The sequence below is a fragment of the Lytechinus pictus genome, chromosome 2 (genome assembly GCF_037042905.1).
Source record: "Lytechinus pictus isolate F3 Inbred chromosome 2, Lp3.0, whole genome shotgun sequence".
Lineage (NCBI taxonomy): Eukaryota > Metazoa > Echinodermata > Echinoidea > Temnopleuroida > Toxopneustidae > Lytechinus > Lytechinus pictus.
This window is the reverse complement of record NC_087246.1, coordinates 2,540,181-2,558,766: the sequence shown is the minus strand read 5'-3', so window position 1 is coordinate 2,558,766 and position 18,586 is coordinate 2,540,181. Positions and strand designations below refer to the sequence as shown.

The following is an 18,586-nucleotide window of genomic DNA, read 5'->3' as shown; positions in this document are numbered from 1 at the left end:
GTGACAAAGGAATACAACTTTTTTTCACTTTGTGCAGGGTTTCTTGGATGTTCTTCATCAAGCACCTGCCATACAGTAAATTTACAGACTATCATCTCACTAAATTGAAATATCCTTCAGCTGTACAGAGTAATTTCTACAAATTGTGCAATAAAATGAACAAAACAACAAAATAGCAAAACACATCATGTGAAACTTACGCTTTCTTTATTTCTAGCTCTTTGCATGCTTTCATCAACTTCTCATCACCTTCTCCTAGAGAAACATTGCAATACCTAATGGAAAAGTAAAAAAGCATGCAGGAAACAGAAAAAGCAAAGTCAGCATACTTACACCCTTGAATCTAAACACAGTCAAACCCTGCCCAAAATATCTAACAAAAGGGGAAATCTCATTTGTTTGAACTTATCAAAATGAAGATAAAAATTAAATATACAAAAATGAACAAAAACACTGTTGTTGAGAAAAAGGAAACACAAACATAAACTTAATGTTTGCATGGAAAAGAATCAACTTTTCAAAATGCTCTTCATGTTTTTTTTATAGTTAAACAAATCAATTAATTAATTAGTAGCCTATCATTGAATCATTAATTTTCATTGGTACCAATTAGTTACAAATATAACATTCTCTGTCCAGCTCTACAAAAATAATATAAAAAAAAACATTAAAAAATGACTGATAAAGGCTCACCTGCCTGAAAGTTTTAACAAAATAAAACACATCTGAAGGGGGAATGACTTAAACTGTGACAATAAGCAAGTGGGGCGCCTCTGGCAGTCTCACCTGTATTACGCGATTCAATATAGCAGCAGTGCTGACTTTGAAAACTATTATAAAATAATTATTTAAAAAAACACCATTCATATAATGATAAAATACTAAACCCCTCAAAAAAAAGTTTGGAAATCTGAGTTTGGCCATTAATTTCTCCCAACCCCCAATTTTACACAATGCATATTTGACATCATTCAAAAGATCATTTAATTCTCTTTAAAATAATACCATGCTTGTTATGATCATGCCATCACGAAAAGAGCAGGATTCAAAAGTGTTGGATGAGGTCTGAATTGAAAAGCTGCAAAACGAGCAGAAATAGTCATGAAGGGTCAATACAGAACATGATTCTTTTGTCTGTGACAATACAATAGAGATGAAAATCCATTTAAATCAAGCCCCTGCTTCTTCATTTTTTATGTTTTGTTGTGGTTTATGTAGTGATGGTTCTGTGAGATAACATGGTTTGAGTCGTGGTTTGAGATACCCATGCATGTTTGTTTGTGCAGAGGTGTGTTTGATTGAATGTTAATGTTGATGTTAAGGTGCATGAAAACAATTAAAAGAAACCGCTGAGAAACTCACTCATCACCACGGAAAAAAGAACAGTGACTTTTAATATTGTGTTATTTTGCAACTTTTGAATTTTGACCTTGCCCCACATTTCAAGGCACTGCACCTCCATGTGAACCATAATCATATCATGTAGGGTATCATTTTAAAGAAAATTAAATGATCTATCCATTGATATAAATTACACATTGATATTTACTAAAACTGAGGAGTTAATATTGATCAAGTTCAAAAGAAACCGCTGAGAAACTCACTCATCACCACGGAAAAAGAACAGTGACTTCCAGTATTGTGTCATTTTGCAACTTTTGAATTTTGACCCTGCCCCACATTTCAAGGCACTGCACCTCCATGTGAACCATAATCATATCATGTAGGGTATCATTTTAAAGAGAATTAAATGATCTATTCATTGATATTAAATACACATTGATATTTATTAAAACCGAGGAGGGATTATCGATCAAAGTCAGATTTCCAAACTTTTTTTGAGGAGTTTATGTTCATTGACCCTGAATGACATTTGACTTTAATCATGTGACCTAAGACTTGTTAGTGATCCTTGATTACCCCTATGTCCACAATTCATAAACTATATCCATAAACTTTGAAAGTTATGACAGCAATTTAATAATGACCACCAACATGGCCAAAGTTCATTGACTTTAATGACCTTGGTCATGTGACCTGAAACTCACACAGGATGTTCAGTTATATTTGATTACTCTTATGTCCTAGTTTTATGAATCAGATCTATAAACTTTCAAAGTTATCATGGCAATTCAACAAATACCCCCAACTTGGCCAAAGTTCTTTGACCTTAAATGATCTTTGACCTTGGCCATGTGACCTTAAACTCACACAGGGTGTTCAGTGATACTTGATTTCTCTTATGTCCAAGTTTCATGAACTAGACCAATAAAATTTCAGAGTTATGATGGTAATTCAACAAATACCCCCCCAAATAACCAAAGTTCATTGACCTTAAATGACATTTGACCTTAGTCATGTGACCTAAAACTCGCACAGGATGTTCAGTGATACTTGATTACTCTTATGTCTTAGTTTTGTGAATCAGACCCATTAACTTTGAAAGTTATGATGGCAATTTAACAAATACCTCCAACTTGGCCAAAGTTCATTGACCCTAAACCTTTGACCTTGGTCATGTGACTTAAAACTCAGGTAAGATGTCGAGTAATACTGGATTATCCTTATGGCCAAGTTTCATGAACTAGGTCCACATACTTTCTAAGTTATTATGACATTTCCAAAACTTAACCTTGGGTTAAGATTTCGATATTGACTCCCCAACATGGTCAAGTTCATTGACCCTAAATGACCTTTGACCTTGGTCATGTGACCTGAAACTCAGGCAGGATGTTCAGTAATACTTGATTAACCTTATGTACAAGTTTCATGAACTAGGTTCATATACTCTTAACTTAGTTATGCAGTCATTTAAAAAACTTAACCTTTGGTTAAGATTTTATGTTGACGCCGCCGCCGTCGGAAAAGCCGCGCCTATAGTCTCACTCAGCTATGCAAGTGAGACAAAAAAGTTTGGTAGTTGGACTATATGAAGTTCCAATGAACCCTTTCAAATAAACTGAAAAAGGATTATCAGTGACCATTCAGGGATCAATATGCAGATTGAGCTTAATGCAGATTAACATATTTGTAAAATGGATTATTGAGAGCCCTTAAAATTTGATAAATTTTTATTCTTGAATGTTGTCTTTTATTCCTACACTTGCTCATGAATCATTAATAGATAGTGATTTGTATAAAATGTTGGTGAGAAGTTATTGATTTGCATATCCTTTCCTTTCCTTTGATGCAATAGAGCTCTATATATCAAAAGTTATTGGGCTCACCACAAAGTGTGGTCAAACTATTTATTGTAACAAACCTGAAAATCATCCTGGCAGAAGCCAAGCCACAATCCCATTGCTCCTGTTGCAATATATGCGGCACATCCATTATTTCTGTCATCTTGACTAATCATGAGGTATCTACAATATTGATCTGAAAAAAAAAAGATTATACCTTGTCATATATCATAAATGCTAAAATAATTATCTGGGCATGTAGAGATCTCATTAGTGAAAGGTCGAAAGGTCAGATGACAAGTTCCAGACTATGATCTCCATCTTGGTGAAACCCTTAAAGAAGAGAGAATCAGATGACAAGATCCAGGATATCACCATAGTAACACCCTTAAGAGAGGATCAGATCACAATATCCAGACCATGATCTCTCATCATGGTAATATCCCTTGAGAAGGGAGGATCAAATGACAAGATCCAGACCATGATCTGTCATCATGGTGACACCATTGAGAAGAGATGATCAGATGACACGATCCAGACCATGATATCTCATCATGGTGACACCATTGAGAAGAGAGGATCAAATGACAAGATCCAGACCATGATCTGTCATCATGGTGACACCATTGAGAAGAGAGGATCAGATGACACGATCCAGACCATGATCTCTCATCATGGTAATATCCCTTGAGGAGGGAGGATCAAATGACAAGATCCAGACCATGATCTGTCATCATGGTGACACCATTGAGAAGAGAGGATCAGATGACAAGATCCATGATCTAATCCTAGTCGGCATCTTTTAGAAGTGATGATCAGATGACAAGATCCCGAGTTGCTGCACAGCCCACCAGGGGCTCCGTTTCTCAACACCGTCATAAGTCTAGCTTCCTGATAAAATCGGAGATAGTTAGCCACTTGGCTGCTAACCATTTCACAAATCCCTCTTGCCAAGATCAGGGACAATAAACTGACTAAAAATTTATGACACCTCCAAACCTGACATAACTTCTTTTGTAATGACATTGTGGCATCATGTGGATACATTGTAGACTGTGACATGCAAAAGTGCCTCAAAACTTGCAAATTACAATCTAACATAATCAATATAATAGAAGTTGGAATTACTTTGTAAAACAAATGGGCTAGATCATTCAATATCGTGATGCCCAAAGAAACTGGTAAAACAGCACAAAATTATCCATTTTGAAATAGTAAACTAATCGAATCAAAAAAAATTCTGCCACATCAGGGCAATCCAAAATTGAATTTGTATTTTTTTGTGTTTTTAGACCTTTATAACAATTTTGATGAATTCTATCTCTACTTTTAGACCTCAATGCATAGAAAAATGGTACATTATATCACACTATTTTGATGTTTGGAATCATAAAAAAGGGTCTTTATATATTTTTTTTATTTATTCGTTTCTGCATGTCATGACAATGTACATAGTGTGACCATCACAAAATTAAATACATTAAATACATTAAATTTTACATAATAATAATGTATAATTATGATCATTTACATAACTGATTATACAAAGGTTGCAGACATGCAGTGGTATGACAATATAAGCAGATGCTTGAGCTGTTGCCACACCTTTGGATATATGAAATACATACATAAATATAAAAGAATACTAAAAACTAATGATTACACACAGAAAAAAAAATTATATGTGCCACAACTATTTACATATATTTACAAGGAGTGTGTGAGGCGTAATAATAATTGAAATTATATCAATCTTTAAGTTTAAGATGTATAGTACAACAAAAATGTGTCTTGCTAAAAAGTTACATCTTAGAGACAAGTATGCGTTTTACCGCACTTTTGAAGGAATGCACTGATAATATATTCCTAGTACTAGTAGGTAGGGAATTCCAAACATCAGGTCCATAATGTCTGATAGATTTGTGAGCCAACAGCGTGCAAGGGTTATACAAATGCATATAAGATGCTTGTCTTGTGTGGTAGGTATGGATAGCATTATTTTGTTGAAACATCTATAGTGGAAAAGCAGGTAGGTATTAAACATTTTGGCATTAAATCGATACATAAAAAGGGAAGTTTGAAGAAAATGGACATCTTCAACAGTAAGACATTGCAGCCTTATAAAGAGAGGGCGCGTATGATCACGGTAACCAGCACAAATACGAATTGCTTTCTTTTGCAACAGAAGAATTGGGTTTGTGACACTCGTTGATGTTGCCCAAAGAATATTGCAATATGATAAATAAGGTAGAATAAGAGTGTTGTACAACATGTAAAGTATTTTATGAGGTACAAGGTACTTAACTTTATACAGTATACCTATATTTCGAGAAATTGGTTTACTGATGTGTTTCAAGTGATCATTCCAGTTAAGTTGATCATTGATTTAGACCCCAAGGAACCTCATAGACGTCTTTCTTTCCAACAAAGCATTGTCAGGTTTCAATCTTAAATCATGGTCAGCACATGACTTCCTGCCTTTAAAGTGTATATAATTAGTCTTTAACATTCAGTGATAACATATTACTTCGAAACCAATTAGTTTCGGAAGTCCAACATTAATGGTGTTTTCTAAGATATCAATATCACGGCGTGATAGGAAAACACTTGTGTCATCAGAAAATAAAATATAATTCAATGTGTTTGATACCAAACAAATATCATTGATATAAATCAGAAATAACAATGGACCCAATATAGAACCTTGCGGTACACCGCACCTCAAAACTGATATACCAGAGTTAAAGAAGTTATAGCATACATGTGTATTGTCTTCTATTTGAAAGATAATTGGTAAACCAATTTAGGGCAATGCCCCTTACTCTATAATGTTGGAGTTTATAAAGCAGTATTGAATGGTCAAGGGTGTCAAATGCCTTGCTCAGGTCCATAAATACACCAATAACGTGCTCATGATTAGCCAGAGAACTAGATACATAGTCATAAAATTTCAACAACGTAAGGTCCGTTGAGTGAGACCTGCAAAATCCAAATTGGTTGGGATTAAGAAGGTTGCTTTTGTCAAGAAAGGCAATTAATCTGTTATAAACAGTTCTTTCTAGTTTTTTGAACAACTAGGCAAAATTGAGATTGGTCTATAATCACTTATAATGGTCATGCTTTCCCTTTTATGAACAGGAATAACCTTGGCTAGTTTAAGAGAGGAAGGGAATACACCAGTTAAAATGGACAGATTACAGATATGTAGTAAAGGAGTTAGAACTGAGCCTATTATTTGTTTTAACAATTCTTAACTTATTTCATCATGCCCAGACGACCTACTATTTTTGAGAGACTTAACAATGTTTAATATCTCAAGATGATCAGCTGGCTTAAGGAAAATAGATGATTCGGACCTGTCTCGTAAATATTCTTTGTAATTAACTTCTACGGGAGTTATTTTCTTTGCTTGGTCAGGCCCAATGTTCACAAAGAAGCTGTTAAATTCATTTGCAATGTCATTATCAGAAATAAACTCTTTATCCTTATGGACAAATTTTTGGGCAGGTTCTGACTTATTTCGCTTACATAATATATCTCTAACAACATTCCATGTCAAGGGCATGTTACCTCGAGCATTCTAAAACTGTCTAGAATAGTGTAAACTCTGTGATGACCGTATAATAGAAGTCAGTTTATTTCGATATTTTTTGTATTTTTCAACGTGCTCTTGAGAAGGTTTCTTTACACTCTTTTTGTATCAGACATTTCTTCTTTTGATAGTGTAGTATACCTTTTGCAATCCATGGACGTTTACCTGAACTTCTATTATTCATTCTAACAAGTGGAATAGTCTCATCCAAATGATGATGAAAAATTTTACTAAATAATTCATAAGTTTCAACATCATATCATTCCAATACATCAGACCAATTCTCTTCCTGACGAGCATCCTTCAAGCTAGAAATATTGCTTTCAGTAAAGTTGCGCTTTAGTATATCTTTAGCCTTATTGCATTTGTTGGAATGAATATCATAAAGCATGCAGAGGATTGGAAGATGATCAGAAATCTCACTAAAGAATAAACCTGATTGGGAATAACCTTTGGTAGTTTTCACAAAAATGTTATCAAGAAGTGTTGATGACCTGTCAGTTATTCTTGTTGGCTTATTAATCATCGCACAAAGAGCATTAGAATCGAGTATATTTTGGAAACGGAGAGTGTTTGCATTTTCTGTCAACAGATCAACATTGAAGTCACCCATCACGCATACTGATTTATCAGATGTATTTATATCAGTCAATAATAACTCAATACCTGTTAGAAAATTATCAATATCAGTTTGAGGGGGTCTATACACTATACATACAATCACGTTTTTATCAGAGGGTAAGTCTATTTCAATACAAAAGACTTCAGCACTTTGATTTTGGAGGGAAAGATCTATTAGTAGGGAGTGGGCTATAAATGGGTGATTTTTGGTTTTACTGTGGCAACAGTTTTCCTTTTACCTTATCTCAACATGAAATGACAATATTTTTTATCTCGGGTCCCAGAAAAAAGTGTGCCGGGCCAAAATCCATTATGGCCGCCAAATCCCCCCAAAATCACATTTTGGGCCACAACTTTTTTATTTGATGGTCTTTTTCTCTGGTTTTGGTGTCTATTCATATGTTTTGGGGGGCAGGCAATTTGTTTTTCCTAAAATTAGTACTTCTAAATAATTATTTGTAGAGTTATAAGGTGATTTTACTTAACTTTACAAATTTTTAAAGCCCTTTTTTTCAGCTAAAAAGTAGGTTTCATCGTCATGTGGTTCTTGGATATTATGCGATACCAGTTGAACAGTAGCAGGCAGCTTATATAGCTATATTGTTTTTATTCCTCTAAATTTGGGTTTACGGATATTTGCGAAATATATATTATCAAATAAAAGAAAATGTAATTTATCCATAGGGGCTATACGGTATACAATGCAATGTACATACTACACTGCGTGCATCCATGCATTGACCACCATGGCATATGACAAGTCCTGTACATAGTGTCATAGAAATAGGCTTCAAAGGTTTAGAATTAGATTGCTTGTCAGCTGATGTACATGATGATACCAGCAACATAAATTGCACATAAATATCACATATACATGTATATCACATACGTACATCACATTTTTAGCCATGTATCTTCTTCATTTGGGGGCTTTTTTTTTTACCTGGTTGTGTTGTCTATAACTGGCCTATGTTTATGGGGTCAGGTAACTATCATGGTAACGCTGATCAACAGCCAATGAGAATCAAGGATCCCATGCAAGTTACCATTATAAAGTGAACATAATGGTAAATTTTTATGCAACGGGGCCCAGAATAGCTACAGTGTAAATGCCATGATGTGGTGTTAATTACCTCTCTCCGCCCCCTGAATTAGCATATTTGACAAAACATGTCCTCAATTTCTGAGACAAAACATATCTTCAATTTCTGAGGCATCTAATTATAACCCTGAGAGCTCATTTCTATGACACTATAGTTTATACAGGCCTTGTTATCTGTCATGGTAGCCAATGCATTAATTTGCAGTGCAGTATGTATGTACAGTACATTGTACATGTATACTGTATAGCCCCAATGGATAATTGACATTTTTTTATTTAATAGGATATTTCACAAATATCCGTAAAACCCAAAGTAGAGGAATTAAAGTAATATAGCTATATGAAGCTGCTTGCTATTGTTGACTTCGTACCATCTAATATCCCAGAACCCCAGGATGATAAAACCTACTTTTTGGCTGAAAAAAGGCTACAAAAATGGGAAAATTTAGGTATAATTACCTTTTAACTCTACAAATGATGGTTTAAAAGTACTAATTATAGGAAAAACAAATTGCCTGCCCCCCGAAACATATGAATAACCATCAATCAGAAATAATGGTGGTGAATGAGCATTAAACCACGTATCAGTAACACCTATTATAGAGAAATTAAATTGTAGAGATGATAGCAACATATTTAAGTTTTCAAAGCTTTTAGACAGACTTCTTGCATTGCAGTGCAAGAAGCTTAAGTAATAAGATTGTTGCTTCCCTGTAGGTGGGTTAAACTCATTCGGAATATAGTACCTACAATCAATATCTTGTTGTAAATGATAATCATCCAACATCATTTAAACATAAAAATAGTGGTCAACACCTCACACTGTATAGGCTTAGCAATGCTAATGGAATCAAGTACAGACAGAACATAACAAAAGACATACATGTATGTAAATGGAAAACAAGAAAAACTGTCTACTTATTAACATATATACAACTAAGTTTAAAGTGAAGAACATGGCAAACGATAGACACAAGGCCATGCCCACTCCTGCAACATTTTACCCCTTTCATATTGCGCGTTTCACCGGCGAAGTTCGCCAGCGAAGGGGAAAGTGTCCAGTATGAAAGGTACACAGGAGAACTTCGCCGGCGAAACTGTTTCACCGGCGAAGTTCGCCGGTGAAAGGAAAAGGCCAGTATGAAAGCAAACCGGAGAACTTCTACTCTTTAATGACGTCAGAGGTCAATTTTTTCTCTCCCGAAGTCCCCTGTACCGATTCCGCGCACGATAGTTGCAAGCTCAGCTGAATGCTATGGCAAAGTAGATACGTCGAACATAATTTTTTTTTTACTAACAATATTTATTAAAAAGCCATTTTTACATGTATAAAATGCGCTGAAATATAAAAACAAGGTGAAATTGTTTGTTTTTCTCGTAATACTTCCAAAATAATAATAATAGACAGTTCTTGTATAGCGCATAACACATTATAAATAACGTCTCTATGCGCTTCCAAAGGACTTGGATATTATTACCCTGGCTTTAGCCCCGCAGCCTTTTACAGCGCTGGGGCATTTCAAGGAATAAATTCCTGCCAGGTACCCATTCACCTCACCTGGGTTGAGTGCAGCACAATGTGGATAAATTTCTTGCTGAAGGAAATTACGCCATGGCTGGGATTCGAACCCACGACCCTCTGTTTCAAAGTCCGGAGAAGTAATGTTTACAATTTTCTTTCGTTTGTTCTGCAATCGCCCGTTGACTTTCACCGGGGAAGAAATGTCAGTGCGAAAGGGAACTTTTTTTTCTTCGCCGGGGAAGTGAGGAATGCGAGGAGAAGTTCGCCGGTGAAAAATGAAGAGGGCAGTATGAAAGGGGTATTTAAAGTTCAGTTACAACAGGAAAAAATAAATGAAAAAGAGGAAGATTACGGCAACCTCTCCTGTGACATGTATCAATATAGCTATATGTGAGAGGGAGAGAGAGGGAGAGTTGGAGAGTTTCTCTGATCAGGACAATGGTTCATTTCTTGTGCTGGTTTTTCTTAGAAGATGATAATGGGCTCTGCTCAGTGTGGTTTCAATCCCATGGGTAAATAAATCCGCATACATTCGTAATTCCGAAGCTTCGTTATTCCGAAGGTTTGGATATTCTGAAGGTTCATTATTCCGAAGGTTCGTATTTCCGAAGGTTCGTAATTCCGAAGGTTCGTTAGTCCGAAAACGAAATGAAGTTCGTTATTCCGAAGGTTCGTTAATCCGAAAAAGAAATGAGGTCCGTAATTCCGAAGGATCGTTAGTCCGAAAACTAAATGATAACTAACCTTATTTCGTTTTCGGACTAACGAACCTTCGGAACAACGAACCTTATTTCGTTTTCGGATTAACGAACCTTCGGAACATCGAACCTTATTTCGTTTTCGGATTATCGAACTTTCGGAATAACGAACCTTCGGAATAACGCCACAAATGTTCGGATTAACGAACCCTTTTACGTTTTCGGATTAACGAACATCAAGGTATAGGCAATTTACGTGTTTCGGAATTACGAACCTTCGGAATAAAGAACCTTCGGAATTACGAAGTGTTACCAAATAAATCATCCTCTCAAACATGTCCAAGGCAAAGTGATTCAGAACATTCAGAAGTAAAGGTTTAAAGCTGCACTACATGTATGGTGACCTAAGAAGTAAAGTAAGGGACTCCTCTCTCGTTTCTCCACTGTCCAGCGTAGAAACGCAGTTTTGTCCCCTTCTGATACAACTCCTCCACCTCTTTTCGGTGCTTTCTTTTCACCTCTAAGTCCATCCTAGTGGGATCGTTGGTCAAGTAATATTTCTCTGTTTTAAGAGCTTCTCTTGATTTCTTTAGTATGTTAACCTTATCGTCGTAGGCATATGTTTTCACAATGATGTGGCGTGGCTTATCTCCCCTTTTGCCAGTCCTGCTGGCTTTCTCCACCATAAGTATGATTAATCTTACAAAGAGAACCAAGGTTATGGTTTACTTCCGTAAACTATGGAGATTTTTATCCCAGAACCAGGGTACCCATCTCAATGTCCACACATGATTTTTGAGTCATGAAATGTATTATTCATAACTTCATTTTCTCAGCAATTGAGTGCTCTAACTTATACCTAGTCTTCATGGTTTAAGTAAGTATGATGCATATTTTGCTTATTATGCGTATCTCCCATTTCATCCTAATAAATTTTGAACCGCTTTTTTATCATCGTTTTGTTTTTTGAAAATTAGGCTATTTTATGACTAGGGCTATGTCTCGTCTGCTCTTTCTGCGGATATTATTGATATCAAGGGATTCTAGTTAGGTAGCCTTTTGTGAAATGGGGGCTTACATTTCCAATATAATAAACTCCAAAAGTGTTTCAACACCTATGACACTGATGTCTCTTCCTAATTGTAACTGTAACTACTATACTACAATTATAGAATAATTACAATTATAATGTTCATTTTAGGCCCTATAGACTAGACCCTTATTATTACAAGGTGGTTTGTGAACCACGAGTCTTGCCTGATTTCGTGATCGATAATATATATGCAATATGATCTTTTGAACCCTACACATGACCTTGGACTTTATGTCATCCTCATAAACACATGTGGTATTACCAAAGGATCATTTGCACCAAGTGTACACACAATTGATACAGAAATAAAGAAATTAGAGCAAGTTGAACAAAAGCTTGAAAAAGGATGAACAAGACCTCATATCATTTGACCTTTTGACCCCATCATTCTGATGAATTTAAGTACATGTATGTGGTACTACCCAATGTCAATTGCACTGTGACAATCTCTCAATCACATTTCAAGGGCATTATGCCCACCGCTTTTCCAAAATATTTCTTAAAGTCTCTATATCAAATGTTATATACGTTACTTATATTTGGAATTAAAAGAAATGATTAAAAAGAAAGGTTTGTATCAAAGAAAACAAATGAAGGTGGTCTTGGTCACTCATCCAATGGAGACAAGGTTATGATAGTGATAAGTCATAAAAAGGCAATGCGAGCGCGAGCGAAAATTTTATATAGTGACATGAAAGATTTTGAATTATTTTACAAGTCTTCCCATCATCTCATTTTATCAACTCGTCTTCTTCCTCTTATGTTTCCCTTTTTTTCTCTTTTCTTTTCCCTTCTTTTTTTCCCCCCTTTCTTTTTTTTTGGCTCCGCCAATAGGGGGGGGGGGCCGTGCCCCCCTGGATCCGCCTATGCCCTATGGGAAAACAAGATGCATATTTCAACTCTTAAAAGTGAGACCTTTCCAATGATATATAAGTTAGTAGGAATAACTCTTACCAAAATAATTTTGAGCAATCATCTTTTAAGACAAAATTTCACATCACAATTTTTCAGGTAAATAATGCCTGAATTACCCCAAAAATATTATTTAGTCTTGCCTTTTAGTTGCATGAATATAATTGCGAACACTAACCAGTATATTATTTGTAATATATTTACTGTGGTTATTATGAATAAAAAATGATTTCATTTGACTCAAATCGTGGGATTTGTCATCTCTTGGCCCAAAGACCAGTCGACCAAAGGTTGACAACTGAGAGTCAGGTTTCACATAAATATAGGAAAAATATGAATGCACAATGAAAACTTCTCATAGCTGCTTTAGGGTGAACAAACACAACTAAAATATTTCAATTATGTTATTTCATAGTGTTATGTACACAACAAAAATGTAAGTCCCCCTAAATCAAAATGCTGTAACTTTTGAACTGAATAATTTTGAGATATAATATTTCGCAGGTGTTTTTTTTTACACTTATTAAGCAACTCCTGGGGATAAATGAGATTGATCGGTAGGGTCATGCATGAGTAATCAAAGATTGAATTGAAAATGACAATTTTTTAAAGTCAAAAGAGTCGTTTTTCAGATTGTGTAAATACAAAGTTGGGCAAAGGTTGGTTTCTTTGGTGAATTTTATGATGTTAACGTTGTTTTACTATCCATCATTGAGCCACTCCACACAAAATTTTGATTATGTATATATGTTCATGGTTGAGTGAGCACATTTTTTTGTGACGTATCATCTCATTATGGTAGTATCATCTGTAACTTGTTAAAACATGTTAAAATTGGAAAATGTTAGTGGCTCCCCTCCCCCAATTTCTCGGCACCTCCCCACTTTCAAATTCTGGATCCCCCACTGATTTGTTCATAAATTCAACTGATACTGAGAAATTGTTAGGGAAAGAATACATTTATGCAGTAAAAAGAATATTAATTCCTAAGTTTTCGATTGTGCTTGCTCAACCATGACAGTGTAAAAAATTCAGAAAGTGTGTGGTGATAAAAATGATGGATGATAAAAACAACACAAATTAAGTTACATTTGAAACCGAATTTGCCCCCATTATTCACTTTATAACCCCTCAAAATGAGTCTGTGACATTGAAAATACCCATTTTCCCCCTTTGAGGCGTGCTCACTCATTTATAAACAAACAAATTGATTTCATTTTTGCATAGAATTTTGCCCATAGGTTGATAAACATTAATGCCAAACGATACTGCTAAAGACAGCTTTGAAAAAAAGTTCCACCACATTGAATAGGGGGTTACCTGTACTTATTCTCAAACATATGCACCCATAGTTTACACAATGTCTATGAGAAAGGGAGTCAACATTTTAACAAAAGTGAAACAAGGGTTTGTTTCCTAGACAGTTTTTGTTACTTCTGCCTATAGTTTTCTCATGAAACTTCGCACATGGCTTCAGAGAGTCACTATCCAAAGGGCTCACTCAAATAACCATTCGATACGGCAGAGTGGGGCCAAGGCCTTGAACTTTCTTCTCATTCACATAATTTTTTAATATTATGTGCTCACTGAAGCAGTAAATATTGGGATTTCCATACAAATCCAATCAAATTAACTACATGTATGCAAGGTTTGTGACAGATATCCATAGTCAGCAATTGCATTTTTCAAATAACGTAGAAAAGAGCTAATCACATTCCACATGTTCATTCAAGCGTGAATGTTTAATTTTAAAAACGCCTGTGGAGTTTGATCCATGGAAGCATGTTAATTGGTCATGAACATAACGAAAAAGGTTGAGAAAAGATAAGTTCAGTTACCAAATTGAAACATTACTTACCAATGATATTTGAAAATCATTTTTTTTTTTTCATTTAATGTTCATTGAGCCGTGAAATGATGTATATTGTTGAAGATACTCTATCCAAAGACAATTGTCATCATATTCGATCATTTTCATTGATGTGTAAAAATTCCAATAGCAAATTTTGACTGTTTTTATTCAACCGTGAAATTTAGCAAAAAAGTTAAATCGTCTTTTAGAAAGTACCTTTTACAAGCCTTCTGACTATTTTTCATGATGAGAATGTGGAATTCGTTCCAATAAACTGGAATCAAAGTCATATTTTGCTTGTGACTTTTAAAAAGTGACAATTTTGCATTCTGCCGGTGCTCACTGAAGCATGACATGAAATACGTCCGTAACATTCACTAAGAGGGTAGCTTATAAAATTACCTACACGCTCATGTAAAAACATATTAAAACTCCCAGTGGTTTGGAAATTATGGATGTTTGTTTAACTCTTTAAGAGCCATTGGCAGCTATGCGTGCCCTTAGCCCTCTAGTGCCATTGGCACGTATACGTGCCCAAATATTTTTTTTTGTTTAACCAATTTTACAGCCAGAAAATCAACACCATATTCTGTGTTTTTAATGTTGTTATACTGGCAATTAATTCACAATTCATTTTATCATATAAAAAATAGTGGTTTACATAGACATTTTTTGAGTAAAATTGTATTTTTGCATCATTATTTTGAAGAGTTGATTTCGGATATTGCCGCGATCTGAATCAAGATTTCCCCTATAGACACGTGTGATATAACGGTTGTGTGTAGCAATACACATACTTCTATGGGCAGAGCAAAGGCGAATGTGCGAAGGCATTCAGTTCGGAATTGACCAATGACAGAGCGGTACGATATTCCTCACCCAACACTACTCGCCCATTCGCTATTGTTACATGAATATTCATGAGCTATCGATCGGGTGTTTTGCAGGCCCGTATGGTAGTATTCTTGTGTCAAGGCTTTTTCTGCCTGCAAATGTGCACGGTTTGGGAGTTTTTTTTTTGGGGGGGGGGTGGGGGAGGGGGCGGGGGAAAGGTCTTATACTTTGTTTTTAGCATTCTCACAAAAATTTTCTCGTTATAAATATATGAGTAAAGAAGGCTGTCATTTCCAACTCTCGTCTGCGCACTGCAATAATCACACTCATTATTTATTTATTCATTTATTATTGTTATCATTATTATCATTATTAGTATTACTATTATCATAATCATTATTATCATTATTTGTATTGTTATTATTATCATTATTCTTCTCCTTCACCTTCTTTTTATTATTATTAATGTTATTGCCATCAGAATTATCATCATCATCATCATGATTATTATTCAAAAATAATTGTTGTAATCATATCAATTGCATTCCTTCTGCAGCCAAACTCTCTCTTCATAAACTTAAGATCAGGTAAATAACGGTTCATATTCGTTTGTGTTTTTATAGCCCAAATCATAAAAAAAATGATTGTTATGCTTATCAATATCATATTCAAACTTCTCAAAAAAAGATGAATCGTTCAATATTTTCCTCGAATTAAATAGGAAGAAGCAGAAAAATAAATGTAATAATTAAAACGGCCGATAATACCGCTTTATTCGTCTCAAGATTTTTTTTTTTCAAGGTGGATGTTTTTCCTTTGCTAAATCAAACCATTGGTCAGAGAAAAAGTAAACGGAGTTTATAAAGTGATATCAGATGTTTTTAGGAAAAGAAAGAAAGGGATACATTAACAAAACCGATTAGACCGACCTGTTAGTTGCTGCATCATTGACGTCACTATCAAGGGGATTTTAAATCGACTTTAGAGAGTAGAAATGGAAATGATAATGATGATAACGGGTTGAATATTTACCATGGATAGTGCTACGAGCTGGGGAGGCCCTGGGCGGATGCAGGATTTTTCTGTAGGGGGCAAATTGTTTTCTCTTTACCTGGGTCACCCATAAGAAATCAATACCGGAACCTTTGAAAGTATTCAAAAGTCAAATCAAAAGACACGCGTGAGCCCCGATTTCTATGAACATCCTGTGCTAAATTACTCTTCTTTTAGATAATAGGTCAGGAGGGAGGGCGGATTAGAGATTCCTCATGAAAGAGAGCCTGGGCATCTATTGTTCATGACTTGGTGGCATGAACAAAAGAATGTACTCACGTAGAATGTTAACAGGTGGCTACTTTGGTTAGACCAGTAATACAGAACAAATAGGCCTATTTTATTTTTGAAAATTTGTATTGATTTGTTTGTTTGTAACTGATCTGCATTCCCTCTTCTTTGATTCACAAAAAAATTTAATTTTTTTTTTCTTACTTCTGTGCACTTTGCCAAGAACGCCCATATTATTTTGTGGGATTTTATACCCCAAACTTGTAAGTATTGAATCTGTCCGACCCCTCTTTATCTATATTTCAATATATCATCTTTAGTTCTTTTATACTTTGTCTCCTTCTGACTGGCAATAACTTTGTTTTTTACACTACGAATAAAAAAAATTACAGAGTCTTATTTTGAAGACTACACGAATGAAAGGGTATGGTTGGCCGCACTTTGAAGATACATGGCACTAATATATTATTGTGTGTGTTTGCGTGGGGATCGCAGCTGTGCTGTGATTGGTCACTTGATCGAAGACAATGCCTTTATACATACTCTCTCGTACTTCAGAGGAAATAACTTGAATAGCAAAATAGTATTTCATTCAAAAGAGCATACTTTTTCGTTATTTCTGTTTGTTCAATTTCATAAATAGATACGTCATTTGAAAGGTTAAACATTGAACTTTCATTTTATCTTCGTAATTTCTTGGTATCTCTACAATTCCTCAGGCTATTTACTCTTTGAAATGTTCATGAAATCATTATTTTCTAGGTTTTACTTATTGAAAAAAAAACCATGTAAAATATTACATATTTTTCTCAATTTTTCCAAACGCGAATATGAAAGATAATAACACGATTATAAAGCCCATGAACCATGCATCATTTCATGTGTAGAAGGTTTTATTATACAACGTACGGGTAAAAAAATATGACCGTTTTAAAATCAGTCGCTGCTCACGTTTCGGTCAATTTAGGATTCCATCGAATACCCCTGGCAGTCAAGGGGTATTCGTATTGGCACAGTAAGAGTTAAGGGGGTCTTAGTTTTTTTGTTGTGTATATTTCAAATCTCTTGCTCGACATTCTGCAGGAAATGGTCTCTTGGTAATGAGTTGAATGTCAATGCCAATACAAAACACATTCTATGGGTACAATTGCCTCCGTTTTAGTGGAATCTTTGTACCTGTGTCATTCTCAAGTAATTTTTTGATAATTGGGAGAAATATTCTCTGAACACCTTTGTGCCAGCCAAATATAAAGTGTTGTCACATTGTAACGTGTTATCTACTGATTTATAGACGCAATGTGATGTAACATTAAGAAAAAAGAGTAAATGTCATCAGATGAGGGCTTTATAGAGCTACAAACAAGTTTTCAGCAATCCAAATTTCATTAAAGGTGTACTGGCTTTGGCTATCTTTTTGTTACCAGAACAGAATAATCTGTAGATTCTGACATCAAAGTCATCACTGTCAGTCTACACTGTCAAAATTGAAACCACAAGGTCAAAATTGAAACCACAAGGTCACAATTAACAATAGATTGATTTCTCTCTGAAGTACCGTATTTAATTAGTTTGTGCTTTTCCTTTTGAAATTTTTGCAGCTTCTAAAGTTTATTGAAGGTCTGGATCTGGATGTATACGATGCAGGGCCCTCCTGGGCACAAACGCATCGTATTAACCCACAACTACATTTCATCTCTCATTTTCTTTACATCAGACAGCCACAATTTTAGTTGTGTTAATTTCATGATTGACATAAACTGATTATACTAATTAGCTTAATTAGGTATCCTTTAAATTTAAAAGTTGAAATTTGATTCTCTTATTATTAAAGAATAAGCCAGTAAGCCCCAAAACTTTTACATATTTAATTAGGTACTATGTTACATATTTAGTT

General features: G+C 35.0%; 1 protein-coding gene across 1 annotated transcript in view; it reads right to left on the bottom strand.

The window, feature by feature from the left end:
* The window catches only part of LOC129255015 (protein GUCD1-like), a 30,482-nt gene that overhangs the window by 9,976 nt on the left and 1,920 nt on the right, over positions 1–18,586 (bottom strand). The window contains exons 2-3 of the mRNA XM_054893562.2: positions 3,263–3,378; positions 201–275 (exon numbers count right to left, since the gene is read on the bottom strand). Of these exons, the coding sequence (XP_054749537.1) occupies positions 201–275; positions 3,263–3,345 (158 nt within the window). The 5' untranslated portion in view covers positions 3,346–3,378. The remainder of the gene's footprint in view (positions 1–200; positions 276–3,262; positions 3,379–18,586) is intronic.